The 19658-nt window shown below is 35.1% G+C and overlaps 1 protein-coding gene and 2 non-coding genes across 3 annotated transcripts; 2 read left to right on the top strand and 1 right to left on the bottom strand.

The window, feature by feature from the left end:
* Positions 1 to 3935: 3935 nt before the first annotated feature.
* On the bottom strand, positions 3936 to 11639 carry LOC143588286 (uncharacterized). Its single transcript, XM_077069335.1, has 5 exons — positions 11420 to 11639; positions 11107 to 11340; positions 4768 to 5711; positions 4322 to 4513; positions 3936 to 4226 (listed from the first exon to the last, which is right to left on the bottom strand). The coding sequence occupies exons 1-5, from the start codon at positions 11637 to 11639 to the stop codon at positions 3936 to 3938; spliced, it is 1881 nt and encodes a 626-aa protein (XP_076925450.1).
* Positions 11640 to 16714: 5075 nt separating this feature from the next.
* On the top strand, positions 16715 to 16807 carry LOC143588292 (small nucleolar RNA snoR128). Its single transcript, XR_013145081.1, has one exon. It is a non-coding gene; the product is annotated as a small nucleolar RNA snoR128 (small nucleolar RNA).
* Positions 16808 to 16870: 63 nt separating this feature from the next.
* On the top strand, positions 16871 to 16967 carry LOC143588291 (small nucleolar RNA snoR128). Its single transcript, XR_013145080.1, has one exon. It is a non-coding gene; the product is annotated as a small nucleolar RNA snoR128 (small nucleolar RNA).
* The last annotated feature ends 2691 nt before the right edge of the window (positions 16968 to 19658 follow it).

Genomic DNA, 19658 nt, shown 5'->3' with positions numbered 1-19658 from the left:
TAACTTTAACGTGAACCGGATAGTTGTGTTGTTAAGTGAAACCGACCGAGTTTGTGTGCAATCACCGCATTTTGTTTTAGCATCGGCACAGTAACGAAAATTGACAGGATACCAATTTTATTTTTGTTTTCTTAGTTCCAGTGTCGTAACGAACGTGATGGAGACTGACCGAATTTGTGTAGACTCATCGCCCGAGATCGGCAACCCTCGGGTTTTACCAAAGCCCGAGCTTTAGTGACCGACGACACCCCATTGGTCCACCTTAGTTTTTAAATTGTTTTCGTTTTAGTTCTAATGCCATAACGCACATAATCAAAACTAACCAAATTCGTGTCGACTTACCGCCTCAAAGCAGAGACCCCAATGCTTGTGTTTTACCAACACCCGAGTTTTACCAACAGTTGCGCCGGGTAAAATACTAGTTATAACTAAAAATCATAAAATATGTCACGGTTAGATGCAAATTAAATTTTGCCATTAGTTCAATTTATAGGGATTAAAAGTAATAAATTGAAAGACTTTTTGGCTAAGGATTGGAATGTCACATGCATGATGCATGTTCTCGTTAAGTAATCTTCATGATGAAGATTTCTTCATGGACAATAGGGCAAGAGAAGTTGTATATAAACAAGCTTTCCACATGCTGAGAGTTTTTTTTTTTTTTTAAATCAACAATCAAGTCAAATAAACTAAGTGGTATAAGAATTTGAGCAAGAGGAAATAGGAGTTACAGCATATATTTAAGAAGGCCTCAACCACAATAATTAGCGGGTTTCGTCTACACTCGAATTACTACTAGCATACAGAGTTAAGTACACGAAACTATAATTATATTATTTTTATAATGTATCATGTCATGCATGTTTATTTTTGTATGCAAATACATGATTATTTGAGAAATGATAATGGGTCCAAGTATGTGAATGAGTGGCCTAAAAAGAAGATATAATTTTAAAATAAATATGATGGTAAACCTATAATAAAAATATGTGGGTTATGAGTACTAAGAGTTTTACTAATTGAAACTCCAAAATTTTGATAATATGTATAAAAAGATTCGGAGTTGAAATCTCAAGGAGTTCGGGTGTTAAACTCCAAATAAAATTAAAAGTGGAGTTAATAACACGCATGGGTTAAAAACGAGCTCATAAAGATTCTGGTGTTGAATTCCCAAAGGATAATGAGGATTAAACAAAAGGAATTTGGGTGGAATTCCAAAGGAATAATAAGGATTAAATAAAAGGATTTCGGGTGTTGAAATCCTAAGGAATTTGGATGCTAAATTCCAGATGAAAATAAAACATATTTTTATAAGGTGGTGTACTTACTTGGCGATAGCTAATAAAAATATGTTTTTAAAATGTTTTTAGGAAAAACACTCATAGATGGTTAAAGCTTCATGAACGTGATTGGACTGACAAGATAACCATACTCTTGTAGTCTCGTGTTTAATAGTTTGCATAATAAAGTTTGTTGTTAAACGAATATGTTTGTTCTACAATAAATATTTTATACAATAACACATCACGATGAGTGACATATTTTGGATGTAAACCGCAACCTAACTCTGATATATTTTGTGAAAGTATTATTTATAAAAAGAAAATAGAAAGTGTTATTTATAAAAAGAAAATAGAGTGTTTCATTCGATTACCGTTAGGTTAATTTGGTTACTTACCATCCGCACAAACTTAAAGATAAAAGCATGCATTTGACAATTTGGACATGGTGATGTTCATAAATCTCCATAACTATGTTTAAGTGTACTTTTAAACTTTTAATTGCCTAAATATGTGTGTGACATTTAACAGCAGTGATATATTAGTCTTTACTAACGGCCAAGGGCATATATATCACTAGTTATGCATATTGATGTTCACATAAAGGAGTTTCTGTGTTCATGTATATCACATTATCACATGCTTTCTCAATTCAGATCCGATGCGAAAAACTTAGCAAGACATTTCATGTTATCACACAGGCAATAACTATTGAGAATGTAACAACGTTGACTTATCCGTCAACATAAGTCGATTGTTCGGGACCAATAATCTTTGGAACAAGAACTACCCATAATCGTCCTCTTTTACCCTAAAACATTCTTAATCACCCCAGATATTAAAAATCTCATAATTGTTAAACAAAGGCATCTGATAAGTTTGATCCATACAGTTTCTCTGTTAGCTACTTACAAACCAAGCATGGTCACCTTCAATTTACAACACATGTTCACCCTGTTTCCCGCTTGGCATCAACGTTTGGGTCACTAAATGGTGGTGTATTCTAATGGTCTTATCTCATGTAATACAAATCCTTCCACACTTTTCCATGTGTGTTAATGAGATAAACTTAAAGCTGCGAAAGCCCTTTCATCGAACTAGAATCATAAGCCTAATACAGTCAAGTTCATAAGCATAATAAATATAAAACTTCACCTTCCCAAGTTGCTGCAGAAGGGTAATAACTCTTAAGGGTTATTAACTATTAAGAACCTGAAAGCAAAACAAAAGACAAAATCGGTTGGGATATTGATTATAACAAGGTTTTATTTATTTATCAGCGCTTCTTGTTGAGGCAACATTTCTCGTTTAAATCAGTTTTGCTTTTTAATTTGTTTCTATTAAAGTTCTTGTAAATCCATTTCATTTAGTTATAGTAATACGAGTATGCATGAAGGTGGGTGTGATCAGGTCTGGCGTAACAACGGGCGTGAATTTTTGACACGCCACAAACCTAATATGATGTTTGCAGGTTTGGATTTAGTCTAAACGGGTTCTGGTCTTACGAATTGAACACGCTTAGCTAAGCATGCCATGCTAATGTCAACCTAGCGGGTTCGAAGGTTGACTCGTTTAACCCACTAATTTATTTTTTATGTTACAACATAAATAAATTGATTGTGTTTTATTTATACGAAATTTTAAAAGTTTAAAAATGTATTGGCATATTTATAACATATTGCTTCAAAAAAAAATTTTTAATTTACCATTTTAAAGCATTAATATGCCAAAAATATATTTAAATAAAATCCTTTTTTCGGGTTATATGGGCTGTGTTCGTGTTAACCCATGAATACACATGCTGTGTTTGGGTTCATGTTTATGACACGATATTTGTGTTCATGTCGGGTCACAGAATTCTTTCCAGACAATTGGTTCGATCGCTGGTCACAGAAAGAGTCAAGCGGAGCCTACATGAAGCCTTTTATTAGAACTTCATTAACGCATTAAATTGCAGATGTAAGTACGTATTGTAAAAAGTTCACGAAAAACTTGGAAAATTTCAATTTAGCTTGAGAATTTAGTGAATTGTACCTGTGAGATTTTTAAATAGCTAACCGGTACATAATTTTATTTTGCGTGATTGAATAAGCAACAAAATTTAATAAATTGATTATAACCTATAATAAGTTATAACAGAAATATAAATGTATTATTGAAATTTTTAGTTTATGGTTTAAGTAATTTTAGTAATAATGTTAATTTTTAGAAAACTTGAATTTTATGAAACGGCTAAAAGTACAAGTTCTAAAGCAAACTTCAGGGCATGTTTGGTCATTATCAAAAGCTTAAACGGCTATGCTTTTACTTTGGCAACTTAATAAACAATAAATGAAGTGTAGAAGGTGGGATTTGAACTTGCGACATTTAGAAACCAGCATCCAACCCAAGCAAGCCCTTTCGTTATATTTATACTTTATTTATTTATTTATCAAATACTTGGGCTTGTAGACTGATATAAAGAAGAATTAACAGATTCAGATGCAGAGTATATGAAAAATCAACAACTTACAGTTTGTCAAGTAGACGAGTGTGGTTTCTTATCACATTGAATCTTCATGCAATCCATCATCTTATCCATGATTATCTCAGCCTCTGCACACAAACCAGAAAACCGTGCTTGCAACTTATCACGGTGTGATGTAGGCAGCTTTGTCAGTACTCCTTCAATCGTCCGCAAAATTGAATTGTGCTAATAGTATCTTTATACCCTTTATCCAACTGCTCACTAAGATCCTTCCAATAGTTCTCGATATGTGTCATCGTTTCCCCAAAATGCCATTTCATTTTTGCGTCTGGTTCGTTCTCAACTTCCACTTGCTCATGCACTGTTGCCTTCGTATCGTTAGTATTTGTTTCACTATTTTCTTCCCACTGATTTAGTAGCCCCTGCAATTCTCTCATAAGATTCCGTGCTATTGCAACATTCTTCACAGCTCTAATCTCCTGAATGGTTTCCATGGGTTATATAACACGCATCAAGACATTTGCAAATTTAGCGCATAGGCTCTATTTGAAACTAAACTTAAAGGTGTACATACCTCATGTGAAACCATTGTGAAAGTGGCACCTGGAGAACTACCTAGCACAAAGTTTTTGATTTCCAGAGACACTGTTACTTCTGGTTGTGTTTGCCCCTCCGGGATAACATAGGCTGGATAAATCTTTAAACTCTTTAAGTTAGCAAATGGAGAATGCTGATGTGAGATTACTTCCACAGATAAAGAAAGAAGCTGCAAACAATACAAAAATAACTATTTACATTTTAATGCAATCTCACAATCATAAGTAAAGATATAAGTCTAAATACATGTTTCTTAATAGTAGTCGAATGAAAGCAGTAGACTCCGGTAAGGCTGTAAGCACTAACAATAATACAATATGCCACTTTTTAAAGTTTCTCCACAATAGCATGAATATTGCAACTTTATATGAAAAATATTTTTTATATTTGCATGATAAACATAAAGGATCAATACCAACATACCTCAACAAGTTCAAAGTTAAGTGTAAGGAACTTGACACCACGAAGTTGTTGAAGTAGACAAACAGTTTTACGAGTATATTCCTCATCTTCGAAGGAACATTGAATACATACATCCACCTTCTCTAAATGAAGGTCTGCAGAAACCTTCATAGGAATATCATCATCACCCCCCTTGTAATGCAAGGAGGCCAGCTCGGGTGCGGAAACCAGATGCACCCCTGACCAATTTATTATAGTGAGATTCTTAAGTTGATGTGTAACCACATTGACACTATCATAACCATTTTCAAGTGTTAGATTGGACAGTCCATCGTGACATATATTGAAACCAACCGGTTCACAGTAAATTATGCAATTATTCAAGGTGAGGTTCTTCAAGTTTGCACAATTGGAGAAAAGGCCAGTATTGTGATCAAACAACTTGACTCGTTGGAGATTTAGCGTTGTTAAAGCCGGCAACTGCCAAGTAGGCAGGATTGTATCTTTGAGATACGGAGAACTAAAGGAACAAAGAGGGAATTCAATAACCTTCAAGCCCTTTCCATGCAAGCGAGTAATGTTCAGTTGTTGGACGTTGTGGGAGAACGCATAGTCTAAAATTCTTTCGATAAATTCATGGCTAACCTTTCCATGAACAGTGAGGGCGACGAAATACACGTCTGTTTGATTATTTCGGTTAGACAGAACGCATGAAACAAATTTGGAGAAGTCGAGCAACGCATGGAATTCCTCGCTTGAGAAATTGAGATAGGGCAATGAAGTCCAGATGTACCTCCATCTGGATGACAAAGCACTGGCTTCAATAGCACGTGTGATGTCGAGAAAAGAGAGGATTTTATGGATAAGCTCATCTGGCAATCTGCTTAGTCTATCGTCGTTTTCATCCATTCTCCCTCTTAAACCACCACCAGCATCATGTTTTCTCTCTCTTTCGGATCCGAAAGCTGCAATTTGATTGCATAAGTGAGATAATATTTTTACATGTAGTTTACTTTTTATCAGGTTACGAAAGACAACCGACAGAAAATAGGTTACAGTAGCAGAACAGCAATACAATTGATTCAGAATTGCAATATTAGATATTTAATTTGTTGTCAAAGTAACAGTCACTATCTAATATCCACAATTTGTCATCTGAGGAGGTTATCAGCTATGCTAATAATATCCACAAATTGAGGTCATTTTGAAAAGAAAAAACATAATGCTTATTCATCTTTGAATGAAAGCTTTTAGTTGGGATGGATGAGTGGAGTGTGTGAGCGTGATTAATAAGCAGCAGTTTATCCTGTGAGAGAATGTATCAAACTCGAAATGAAAATCAATCGATCTCAACTAATAAATAAATAAAAAAGCCCTAAATTTGGGAGAATCAGAAGGAACATACGCAGTGGAGGCTATGCTGCAACACGGGGTGGCGGCGACGATGGCGGATGCTTTCAAAATTGAAAATATAACTCTAAGGTTTCACTTTCAACTCAAAAGTTCTGTCCTTTTTTCGTCAGCTATCCGTTTCTTTAACCATTTTCGATTTGATTTTTGGGTTGGAACGGGTGGTTTCCGAGATACACCAACTACTTATATTTGATTCGTTGATTCGGTATTTAGTTGGGTCGGTTAAATGCCATGTAACGCTCATGGTCCGACCAACTCCATTGATTTGATAATTCGTTAATTAGTTAGGTCAGTTAAACGCCATATACAAGCTCATGGGCTGACCAACTCAATTGTTTGTTATTCGTTATTTGAATTGGGCCAACAAATTGCCATGGAACGCTCATGGGAGGCCAATTCATAAACTTTGGGTATGTTTGGCAAAACTAGCTGGAAGCTGGTAGCTGGAAGCAGTAGTTTTTAGATATATTTAGGTGTTTGGCAGAGTAGCTGGAGCTTTTAATAAATGTATAAAATGACCAAAATGGGCACAATTAAAAAACAATAATATTGAATATACTTATTTTGGAAGGTTATTTAAGTAATTAAAACACTAAAAGCTTGTAGCTCTTTCTAAACACTACTAGTTGGAGCTTTAAGCTTTTTCTTATGACCTAAAAGCTTCAAGCTCCTTCCAACCAAACAAGGCTTTTAATTGAGTATGAGCTTTTTCTTAAAAGCTTGAAGCTTGAAGCCCCTAAAAGATCCTAAAAGCTCCTTGTCAAACATACCCTTTATGTTGCTTTATTTAGTTGGGTCATTCTAATTGCTATGGAAAGCTCATAGGAGGTCAACTCGTTTTATATGCTTGGTTATTTTATTCTTGAAAAATTTTATAAACATTGTTCATTTACTTAAATGCTTCAAACTTATGCATATTATTTTAAATCCCGACTCGTCCTCGAGTCTTCACTAGCACTAATTTATATACATACATATACGGACGCATCCCTTTATCTCACATCAACTCATTTCCACAAATTACCCATCATCTTATACAATTTCGTTGTTGGTCCTCATAGAATGTCTTTCCTAGGAATCAATCATCATAATCAACGTCGTTCACCTGCTTCTCGTGATTTCTGTTCAACTACTAGAATCGACAAGGAGTTTGCTGCCGTATTTCGTTAACCAAACGACCACCAACCTCGACAAAACTAAAATATATCGAACAAGAAATCTTATACTAACTCATATCCATTAAAATATTATTTAAATCATCTTTTCTTATTTATTTACATATTCTCAAACTATAAATTTCTATGTGCATTTAAATCCTTATCCTCAATTTTAAACTATAAATATTTTATTATCTCTTATTTTTCCTCATGTTACTTTTCACAACTTACTTTCCATAAGTCTTTATTATTAAAATTCAAATATTGCAAATTTTATCGATATTAAACTAAATTTTTCATCATCCAAATTTAATTCTCATTATTAAATTAAATTAAATTAAATTTTCCATTAATTAAATTTTTACCATTAAAATTGACTTTTTGATAAATCTCCATTAAAAACTCATCACTCACGTTATTTATTGATTAAGTTCGTTATTTGAAACTAAGCGTTGGTTAGTAAATATTTCAACTCCCTACTTTGGCTTCTGATAAATTTTGAAAATTTTAAAACGTTTTAATGATAAATTCGTAGTGTTAGAATAGTCATGGTGGTTCATGCATTTCTCGCCTCGTGATTATTTTATTGTAATATTTCATATCTCATTCTCATCTCCACTATTAATTTGATATTCATTATTTATTCAAATTTTCCATAATAAATCATCGATAATTCAATTTACTTATTTCCTACTATTTATAAAGATTTTGTGAAAATGAAAGAATTCACAATTTAATCTAATTTAATATCTTCAATTACCTAATTTATATTTTATCTAATTTTAAAGATTTAATTGGAATAGGACTATCTCGGTGATTCGGGAATATCTGCTTCCCAATTTAATCTATTAACAATTTAATTCAAATATGTATATTTTCGTATTATCATTAATATTTAAATTATTAATTACTAACTATTATAATATTTTAGAATATCTTAATCGAAATAATCTAATCTCAAAATTACCAACTTGAAAAGCTATAAACTTTATATTAACTTTTCTTTAAATCCCATAAGTTCTCGAACTAATCAAACTCGACTCACCAAAATCTTCGTTTAAACTTATACTCTCGATCTTAAGAATTTCATTCTAATGAATACGATCTTTAAAGATTCCACATGTTATTAACTATCTTAAGAATTGTTATAAATTAAACTTTTACGCATATCATTTCATGAAACAAGTTCCTTTATCTATCATGTTTAACTTCATATTCTACTCTTAGCTTATTCTTGATCATCATAATTCAATTCAAATGTCTGTTTCACAAAATCCATTCCAAACTCTAAAATTTGTAACTTTGCTATAAAAGGTGTTTAGAAATTTCACGGTTTTAACAAATTCAACTCGAACATGTATTAATTATCTTTTGAATTTATATTTAAAAATTATCAAAACATTTGTTTTCTTTCAAAATGATGGTTTTAAATATTTTATAACCCACGTGATGGAATGAGTTATGCGGACCATCCGACGATCTAAGTAATTATGGGTCGACACGTAATTACCAAAGTCCTCGCATAGAAATCATAATACGTAAGATTGTGTGTCATTATTTAGAACCTAAGGTAGCTTGGGTAACGATACAAAGGATGAGATGATAAGGATCATGGTGGATACGCCGCTGGTACATCCTATATATAAGTGTCATTATCGGATTGTCATTTGAAGCGTTGCTTCGGTTATTAGAAGTTCTAGGTTATGATATTTTTCTTAAAAAGTTCAATTATTTTCAAAAAGATTATGTTTTGGTTTTCCTTAATTTCGGGATGAAATTCCCTAAAGTAGGGGAGACTGTAACATCTCGAATTTTTCGTATTTGTATTCGTTTAAGTTTAAATCGATTCAGGAACGTAATTTGGATCTTCCGAACTATTTAAAACTTGTATTTATTGGTATTTAACTGGGTTTAACTTATTTTATAATTTCATAACTTTTAATTATACCAAATATCCCTTAGAAACCTTTAAAATCGCTTAAAACGGCTAAGAATCGTATTTTCGGGAACTACAGGGACTAGTTTTGCCAATTCTTTCCTATTTACGACTAAATTAACGAAACTTAAACTCCAAGAAATGTTATAACTGGTCCAATTTCGTTTTCTTGGTGTACAAGCCAAATTTTGTTAGTTATTGTACTAGATTTTCTCATTAAATAGCTTATTTTGTTTCCTAATTTGTTTTTAGCATCCAAATCGCTTATTTTTTTACATAAATTGAGTAAATTAAGGTCCAAGAAAAAAATATTAACTAAATTTACAAGTCCATACTCTAAAATACTGATCATGAATGAAATCTACAACTTATTTCATTGATTTAGTCATTAAATGCATATTCGGTTTCCTAAACGAGTGAATTTACTAAATATAGTTCGTTTTAGTGTTTACTATATTAAAAACACTTACAATCTTTGCCACAAAACTTCCCTGAACCCTACTTTAACATTCTCAACCGTCACCTCCTCTGACCATCATCATCCTCTTCAGTTTTGGCATTATTGTTGAAGATACACGCTTATTCGGTTGACTTTGCTTATGCACCGACCTTTGACTCATCTTCTTGATTGATCCTTTCACTTTCTGGGTAAGTTGTAAAAAAAGGAATCGTTCATACATATTCCCTGGTTAATAACCTTCAATCAATTTCAGTGGTTGATGGGTATTGACTGGTCAAATCGTTTAAAACTCGCTAAAGGGCAAAATAGTCAACAAGTTTGACTATCCGTTTTCTCATACTTCTGGTTGGATTCAACGTTCGGTCCAAAAGACTTTTATTCTCATAACAAAATTTTAAGGCTACTGACCAAAACCCGACTTCCGACTCGCTGTTCGGATTCTGGTCAGTACCAGCTCGCTTAAATCTTAAAACAAACATAACTTGAGTTCTAAACGCCCGTTTTGGATTGATTCCAGCGACAACGAGTTCGTTTTTATTTATATTATCATATCCTAAAATCTCAGATTCTGATTTGTTCATATCGTTTGACGTGTAGTGGATGACTCGCTTATTCGTTAGCTCGCTTATTTGTAGTTATATTCGTTTGTCGTTAATCTAAGGTGAGTTTATCATTCCTCTTTTTATACATTGTTTTAAAACGTTTTGGGGACATATGCATACATATCCGTATTTTATACTATATATATATTCAAATAAATGCATACGTGTTATTGTGAGTAACTTAATCAAACATACGTGCTACTTGCTTACTTGTGTTACCATTCAATCAATCGTATATTGGGATTACTATTCAATCAATCATATGGCGGGTGTTCCTGCTGGTGACCAATGCCCGATTCGCTTGGCAACGGTCTACATACTTGTTTATGTTTTGATTATATTTACCGCACTTATCACGTCATTATTATTTATATTGTTGTGTCAAAACTGGTGATATTCTTACTCAATTTTATGTTGACAAAACTCCATTTTAAACGCATATGCAGGTTGCTTGTATTGAAGATTAAAGTTTGGACACGTAGACAAGACCTTAGGATATAATCAAGATAATCATTATTTGAGTTTATATTCATTGTATTTAAATTGTTTGTTGTAATTGAATAATGTGTGTATACTTTGAATATAATAATTAATTAGATATTGTCACTTATATTCATGATAGTATCTTTGAGCTGTGAGCAATCGGATCACGCCCCGGCATTTCCGCCTTAGATTGGGGTGTGACAGCAATGGCGTAAGGGGGGCAGACGCAACAAACTCTGCCAACACCCTAGGGCACCTCCCCCCCCCCCAAAAATAAATTAACAACCACAGAAATGGCCTTGAGCAAACTATCAGCAATCAGAGACCTCCCTCCACACAACGCATCTAAAATGTGTTGGGCTCTCAATCCGTCCCGCCCACATGAAGTCCACTTAGAGAAAGATTTAGTGCAACCAAGCACGCTTTCAACGTCCACAACAAGTGGAGGCTCAGAAAGCAAGGAAACAGACATACTCGGAGAAGGTAGGATGGGATGCTTTGACACCAACTCATCCAAAGTATCCTTACCGAAAGGTGCAATCCCTGAAGAGCATAAAACTTTAACAGCAGTAGTGAAATGCCCGACCGCCACTTTCCGTAAACTGGGGGACAAACGTATCACCCCCTGATGCAACTCCTGTGGGTTGGTCAAAAAGCGATAAAATAAGGTCACTGAAACCATCATTGTCACCCCAGGCTACCAACGCCTGCTGAATACTACGGCATTGCAGAGACTTCCTATTGCCAGACCTGCGTTCCTGACGTCTAGAAGGTCTGAAAATTCGTAATGTGCAACGTGGTAACAACAAAAGTTTCACCCACGTTTCAACAGACTCTGGCATAGTCGCCAGCTTGCCCAGAGCATCCCCAAAGGCCTAGGAAAAAGCCATACGACTGCTATGAGGAATGCTTTTAACAGTCGTGATAGGAAGGGCGAATACACGGTCAAGGAGGGCAACATCCACCCCCACTTTTCCCACCGCAACAGTTTCCCTCCTGACATACGACTTAGCAATCCCAACTATAAACTCCTCCACATCTCCCGCAACCCATTTGAACCAGACTGTCCCGCCATCATGATGGCACCCCCGACGGAGAGCATGTAACTCCATACACACCCCACACACCCATTGGCGCGAGACTTTTAAAGCCTCACCAACCGAAACAAACAAACCCAAATCTGTGGAGATCACCTCCCGCAAGGTTGCTTTCTTGTCATCCGATGACAAATGGAGCCGCTTAATATGCGCGACCAATCGAACCCCCTTGGATCCCGGTGATCCATACGGGCAACAGTGGAAACCTCTAAATGGACACGGCCAAACACCATCTTTAAGAGCCCCTGCCACATCACCACCTCCTAACAAACCACCTCGAAAGCCAATAACCACAATCGAGCCTCAAAAACCCAAAAATCAAACTACGATTAGATGACCAAGAAGGTCAACGAAACCCAAAAAAATCAACTTTGGTTCTATGACCAAGGAAGTCAAGGAACCAAACTGAGGAAGAACAACCTAAAGAGTCACATAATTAAAGAACCGATCTGATTCATGAAATTAGATCTGCTCAAATAGCATAATGTAACATCTACATGTTTAAATATTTGGGGGTTTTGTAGATGTAGTCATTTGTGGCTTCTCCTGTTTAAAATCTTTGGAGAGGAAACTCGTGGCAACAGGGTGAGCACAAGAAGAAGAAGCCAGCAGATCGGTATTAACAGATGGTGGCCGGAAACGAGAAAGTCGTGGAACTGATGGCTGGTGGTGTACACGGGGTTGGTAGAGGTACGGAAGGTTAACGGTATTTGTGGCGAAGGTGTTGTAGGCGAGTTTGAGGGATGGGCCGGAGGTGCGGAGGGAGATGGAGACGTTGTCAGAGGAGTGGGGGTGGTAGGTGGTGGTGAAGCTGGAAAGGAGAGGCTGCCCGGAGAGGAGTGGTGATGGTGGGTGGCGGTGAAACTGCAGAGGAAAGGGTGGCCGGAGAAGAAGGAAAGGGTTAAGGATTGGTGGTGGTGGGTGGCGGTGAAGCTGGAGAGGAAGGTTGGCCGGTGAAGCTTAGGAGGAGTGGTGGTGGTGACGGGTATCAACCAGTGGTGGTGGTGGTGACGGGAATTGGAATTGGAATTTGTATGGAAATGGAATTTGAATTGGAATTCATTGGATTTCTTTAAAAATCCAATATGTGTTTGGTTATACATTTGGTAATGGAATTGGAATGTAGAAATGCCTTACAAAGACAAAACTGTCCCTTCCTATGTCTGTCGCATTGCCTACCACCACCTTCAGCCATCGCTGACCACCACCTTCAGCCATTGCCCACCACCATATGCCTATGTCTTTCGCACTTCAATCTCTCCATTTCTCTTCTTTCATTTCAGCTTGTTTAATCTCATAAGTTACATGGTTCTAAAAACGTAGATTTGTAATATGTGGTTCGACCACCATCGGTAGATGCGAGCTTCAACCGCCCATCTTCGGCCACCAGTGGCATTCAAAATTGGTGAAGGAAAACCCAAGGTTTCGTTGGTTCAGATATGGTCGGAAAGGATATAGCCCGAAAAAACGAAGGGGGTGGCGGCAATGCTCAGGTAATGTTATCGCCGGAATAGCATGGTTTAGATGTCACCGGAGTTAGGTTTGTCGTGGTGGTCGGAGATTTATTGGTGGTGGCCGGAGATAAAGTTGGCCATGGTGGAGCTTAGGAAACTATGGATATTTTGGTAATGTTGCAAACATTAGTATTCAACTTTCCATCTAGATATTGAGCGATTTGAATTCCATTAATTGTAGGATTTGATTGGAATTGATTTCAATTCCAATTTCTTTTATTAGCCAACCAAACAAGTTAAGGAATAGAATTTGAATTCCATTGAAATCCTAAGGATTCCAACCAACCAAACAAGCCATAAAAGTTATTTAGGATTGCTTATGTTATGAAAGGATATAATTTAATAAGTCATAACGTTCTAACGTATTAACTTTTTAGAAAAGTTAAGAATGTAAAATAAGGAATCCTAAGCAACCCCTCTTTATTCAATAAAAGCTAAATATATGTTTTATTTTACCCTCAAGAATGAAATATATCTCATCGGTTAAGCCCCCAAGAGAGAAAACCATATAAAATCTACACATGTGTGTTTCTCTTTTATCACTCCAAAGACCAAAATGTCAGCTAGTTTTAAAGTTGATCTTTCATTCATGTAAATACTACTTTTTAATAAAATGAACTTCACGATTGAGTATGAGTATATGATAGAGGTTGTGGGTGCCGTTTCTCAATCATTGACACATGTTTTTCTTATACACCAATGTCACATCATTTTTCCTTAAATCATCCTTAAACCATGCAGATTGTAATGTTTCACATCTCTAAATCATTAGTTTGTACGATATGAATAAAAAGTAGCACATTTAATTAATAATACTGGCAAATAAAAATGAAAAAAATGAGTGGTCGGTGTGGAGATATGGCTCATCACCACCTACCACAGAGTTGGGCGATGTCCCCTGGCGGTACTCATACCATCTCAGCCATGAGCCATGCCTTGCGTATTGCAACCAAGCCCACCCTTAAAAGTTAATGTTATTCATTTCTTAATTAGTTTTAAGTGTAAAATTATGACGATCATGTAACTTATTTGTACATAGTGTTTGTCGTACTCAATGGAGAGAGGAAGAGAATGTTATAGGTGGTTATGTAATCGCATTAGGCACCACGACTAAAAGCCGTCTCCGAAATTTTAAATGTCCAATACAAGTACCCGAAAAAGACCCTTATATAAAAAAAATTCATCCCAAAATGACCTAATAAAACATATTATTATGTTATTTACAAGTTCATTATTTCAATAGTAGGTCTGGATCCGGTAACATATTATGAGATTGCTTAATAATGGACATTTTTAGATTTTCGACGCTCTTATTGGTTTCTTATGAGTCATTTTAAACCAAGTTCATTTATTGATGTAAAAAGAAATATATTTATATGTATATATAACTTTTTTTAAGATCTCATGCCTCACCGAGACCATCCCTAGACGCCAACCGAGTGTATAGGTTTGTTTATGGTAATAATAATAATAACACTCCATTTAAGTCTAGTTTTCAAAGATCCAATTTTGAGTGATTATCGTGGCATTGTATCATTTTTGCCGCATATAACTTATCAATGAGTTTATATAGGCTGAGTAGACGGAAAACAACTCACGGGTCAATATGAGTTAAAAAACGTATTACACAAGTATATTAAAAGTCTTTCTTCGTCACATCCAAAATCGCTTTTTTTTGTTCATCAACACTAGCTAAGCCCAAAGGTTACCATTGCAATTGCTGCTTATGAGAGAAAAAAAAATGAACACATCATATTGTTCTTCCTTTTATACTACCAATATCACTTGAATATTTGAACTGATGATGATCAACTTTCTTAATATTTTGAATTGACTTGTCTTATATGATCCTTTTGTTTTAGTATAAACGATACCAAATTTTCTTTATTTAAAGAAAAATATATTTATCAATTTGTAGTTTCAAATGAATATTCTGGACATGAACAGTTAATCTTAATTTAACCTTTTTCTAAACCTTAGTTTAAACTTGTAGATATGTACCCTAAATCAAAGGTTACAAATGAGATGAATGAACTTATCTCAATTTAAGTTTTATATATTTTTCTCCACATTTGATATCAAAATGATATTAATATCCCATCTACTAAAGCCTTGATTAAACTCAAAAGTTTTCTTTAAAATGGAATGGTTTACATTAACATCAAATTTAAATAAATAAAAACACAATTACACATTTAGTTCATGACGATTATCTAAAGTAATAAAAATGGATACTAAGGTTTAAAGTTACAGATATGGGCACTAAGGTTTTAATGTTGTAACTGTGCTAAATATTAACTTTAACTTCCGTTAAAAGTTAACAGAATTTGCGTCAACTCGTTGTATTGATGCAAGGGTTTACCAACGCTCGGGTTTTATCAACACCCGATTTTACCGATCGGATAAACATTATTTTAAATATTTTAATTTTTTTTATGTTAATCTTTTTATACGTTAATTCAACAACTTTATATTTTGGGTTTTATTAAGGTACTGTTACGAACATAACCAATATGCGTCAACTCACTGCTGTAACACAACGCCCGAGTATTATTGACCAAATAAATATTGTTTTTAATATGTTAATTTTAAAAATAGTACAATATACAATCATCGCAATTTTTTTAATTTTATTTTAAGTATGTTAATTTGACAAATTTATTTTTTATGTTTAGTTCTAGTACTGTAACGAACATACTCAATGCATACCGAATTTACGTTAACTCGCAACTGTAATGCTTGAGTTTTACCGACCGAATTTGCCACGCAACACACGGATAAATCACTAGTTGTCATACTAATCAGAACATGAAATTCCAAAACATTCAAAAACACAAATATACCAAACATTTCGTGGGAACGTGTAATAACAATAATGCTCTACGTTTTTTTATGTTCCTTTCACTTTCTGTTAACATTTAAAGGAAGTTAAAGTTAGTACGTAACATTGTTACAAAATTAAAAACTTAGTACCTATATATGTGACTTTCATACTTTATTACCCAATATTATTACTCTAGAGAAACATTAGTGACCAACCGCGTAACTACGTCATAAATAAATAAATTTGAGTTGGTTCAAAATAATGGAGGCAAATAAACCTACGTAATAGTCTAAGGGGTTAAATGCAACGTTTGTTTGTATATAAACAACAATGTACCATTAATCTGAAACAACTCAAAGCGGCGGCGGCCCCAAAATATGCCCTAGCCTCAAACTTATGTTCTCTCCGTTTTTGTTTGGCATGTTTTTCTGTTTCATTTTCACATATTTGAATTATGTTTTGTTGATAATTTGATCCTGTCGTTGCGATGATGATACTTTCTATGAGTCCTTTATGAGGGTTTAAAACTCTGTGAAACGTCGACGTATTGTCGATCTGAGCGGTTACCTGAGCAACAACCATTTAGTTTGTGTTTTTATAAGCTATTTTAAGCATGTTTTGTGATTTGTTTGATTCGGTTGCTATGATGAATAATAAAATGAGATAATTTTTTGAGAGATTTAATGCTCTGTGAAACGTCGATATTCATGTCGATCTGAGCGGTTACCTGAGCAACCGTGTCTCGTGTAGAGTGCTCAAACCGGTTTAACACTCAAAACCGGTTTGGGTTAAAACTGGTTTGGTTTGGTCAACAAAAGTCAAAACCGGTTTACAATCGGTTTTGGTTCGGGTCGAAACTGGTTTCTTACAATGTTACAATTGGTTTCGGTTCAGGTTTTGATTGGGTTCGGTTTGGGTTTTGACCGTTTTTGCCTGCTTTTGGCCAGTTTCGGTATGGTTAACCGGTTTGGAACTGGTTTTGGTGAAGAAAATTACAAACTGGTTTCGAACCTACGGATTCAATTGGTTCAAAACCGGTGTCTACATAATCGGTTTCGGTTCTGTTTTTAGGTTGGTTGGTTAACTGGTTTATTTGTCCACCTCTAGTCTTGTGTTCGTTTAAATGCTCTTTTTCAGTTTCCGTTATTGGGTTTTAAGACTTATATAGCTCAATCGGTTGCATATATAGTTGAAAATTTTAATGATTAATAGATAAAACAAAATGGTTGAATCAGCTTCATAATCAGCTGTTTAATTGAAAACTCAAATTACTACTTAAAAGACAAAAGCCAAGCAAGCTTTATTGACCAAACCAAACCAAGATGGGATCACTGAGGTCAAAAGACAAAAGCCAAGCAAGTTTTATTCTATTGTTTGTTGCGGGTTGCGTCTCTCCCCAGGCGTTGAATGAATGAAATGAGTGCCGCGGGTCAGGGGTATTTCGTTGTACTAAGGGATGTCTTTTGATTTACTCTCCCTACGCATGTTTTGATGAGAGAGGTGTTGCAAACTTGATGGTGGATGGGAGGTGGGGGAGTTAGCATAGAAGCGTTGAACGGGTGTGTAGGGTTCATTTCGTTCACAGGGTGTGTAGGGTTCATTTCGTTCAATTAACGGGTGTGTAGGGTTCATTTCGTTTAATTGAAGGGGTGTGTAGGGTTTGTTTTGTTTAATTTTTTGGTTTTTGGACAGGTTTTGTTAACATTGGTTGGAGTAAACTGCGGTTTTCGTCCCTATGGTTTGTCTAAATTTTTTGTTTTAGTCTAATAGTTTTAAATTTGCGATTTTTATCATTTTGATGTCATTTCACTTGCAATTAAACTTGATCTCACTAACCCCGTTATGTATGGATGTTAATTCTATCAGCATGCACCTCACGTGAATGGCAATTTTGTTCTTGTTTTTCCATGTTCACCTAGCGGCCTAGTCTTGAGGAGGCTTGTGAATTAGGGATAGGTTTTATTTGGGGAGAAAAATGACAAAAGTGTCCCTCACGTGAGGGGCATGTTGAAATGTTTAACGGCTAGACTTAGGGGCTGCTTGGTAGTCTTTTAATGATGATTAATAGTTAGTCTTAAGTCTAGATGGTTAAGACATAATCGTTAGAATATTACCTTTTAACCAATCAGACTTAAGATAGCCTCTAACCATTTTGATGTTATGAACAATTAAGAGAGTCTATTAATAGTTATTAAGAGGCGACCCAACAACCTCCTAATTGGGTTAGTGAGATTAGGTTTAATTTCAAGTGAAATGAAACCAAAGGCATGAAAATTATAAATTTGAAACTATTGGACAATTTTGGACAAATCACAATTTACTCTTTTGGTTGATATCTGAATTCAAACTTGGATGAAACTTAATCATTTAGAATACATGAAATGAAGGTTAAACAATAGAAATATATGAGTGATTTGGTTTGGATAATTTCAGTTAACCTAGGAATAAAAAATAACTCATTGCTGATTTTTGGTTAATTTGAGTTAGGTTTTTGTTTGTTTTTGATTTGGTTGTTTAACCCCAAGTCCTAACAACGAGAATGTGGCTGGTGTTGAAACTATTGGACAGTTTTGGACAAATCACAATTTACTCTTTTGGTTGATATCTAAATTCAAACTTGGGTTAAAATTAATCATTTAGAATACATGAAATGGAGGTTAAACATCATCATCGTACTCAGTATATCTCACCAATAGCAAAGCTATGGTAGGGTCTGAGGAGGGTAAGATGTAGACAGCCTTACCTTTACTCCATAGGAATAGAGTGGCTGCTTTCGGTGAGACCCTCGGCTCGATAGTGGTTTTGTATCAAGCCTCGGGCATAAGGCACATAACACTCAACCATCAGGACCCCAGCCGATTGGTGCATGTGCCTTTGTCTTTCGGCTATCAACGCCACCACATGATGCCTGATTAACCTTTCGCCACTTTTAACGCTATTTTCACGAAATTATAAAATAACGTCAAAATTATTGTAATTTCACTTTTGCCCACCCAAGATTCACACATATATACATTATATGTGCGCACCGCAAACAGGGCGTGAAATGGAGGTTAAACAATAGAAATATATGAGTGATATGGTTTGGATAATTTCAGTTAACCTAGGAATAAAAAATAACTCATTGCCGATTTTTGGTTAATTTGAGTTAGGTTTTTGTTTGTTTTTGATTTGGTTGTTTAACCCCAAGTCCTAACAACGAGAATGTGGCTGGTGGTGGCTATGCGTCCTAGGACGACACACATTGTCTTAACAAACTTAAAAGGTTAACCAGCACACATTAAATCACCTTTGTACTGAAAAAGCAAATACGATGGATGGTCCATGGTTTTAGAACAGTAAAGTTTTATAAACAAACGAAGCAAAAGCACCAAAACAAGGCACCCTTCATAAGTCAGGAGACGAGCCAGCCACCTGATAAAAAGC

The sequence above is a fragment of the Bidens hawaiensis genome, unplaced genomic scaffold, assembly GCF_021521415.1.
Source record: "Bidens hawaiensis isolate Kalapana, Puna unplaced genomic scaffold, B.hawaiensis_p1.1 tig00036302_1, whole genome shotgun sequence".
In the NCBI taxonomy this organism is placed as follows: Eukaryota; Viridiplantae; Streptophyta; class Magnoliopsida; order Asterales; family Asteraceae; genus Bidens; species Bidens hawaiensis.
The sequence above is the reverse complement of the archived record's forward strand: the minus strand, read 5'-3'. Positions and strand labels throughout refer to the sequence as shown.

Excerpts from the sequence above, each read along its gene's own strand:
- LOC143588286 (XM_077069335.1), bottom strand. The coding sequence starts at position 11,639 with ATGCCAGAGTCTGTTGAAACGTGGGTGAAACTTTTGTTGTTACCACGT. Across the intron at positions 11,341-11,419 it reads CACAGGAGTTGCATCAGGGG|GGATTGCACCTTTCGGTAAG; the intron begins GTGATACGTTTG and ends TATGCTCTTCAG. Across the intron at positions 5,712-11,106 it reads GAGGTCTCTGATTGCTGATA|CTTTCGGATCCGAAAGAGAG; the intron begins GTTTGCTCAAGG and ends ATCAAATTGCAG.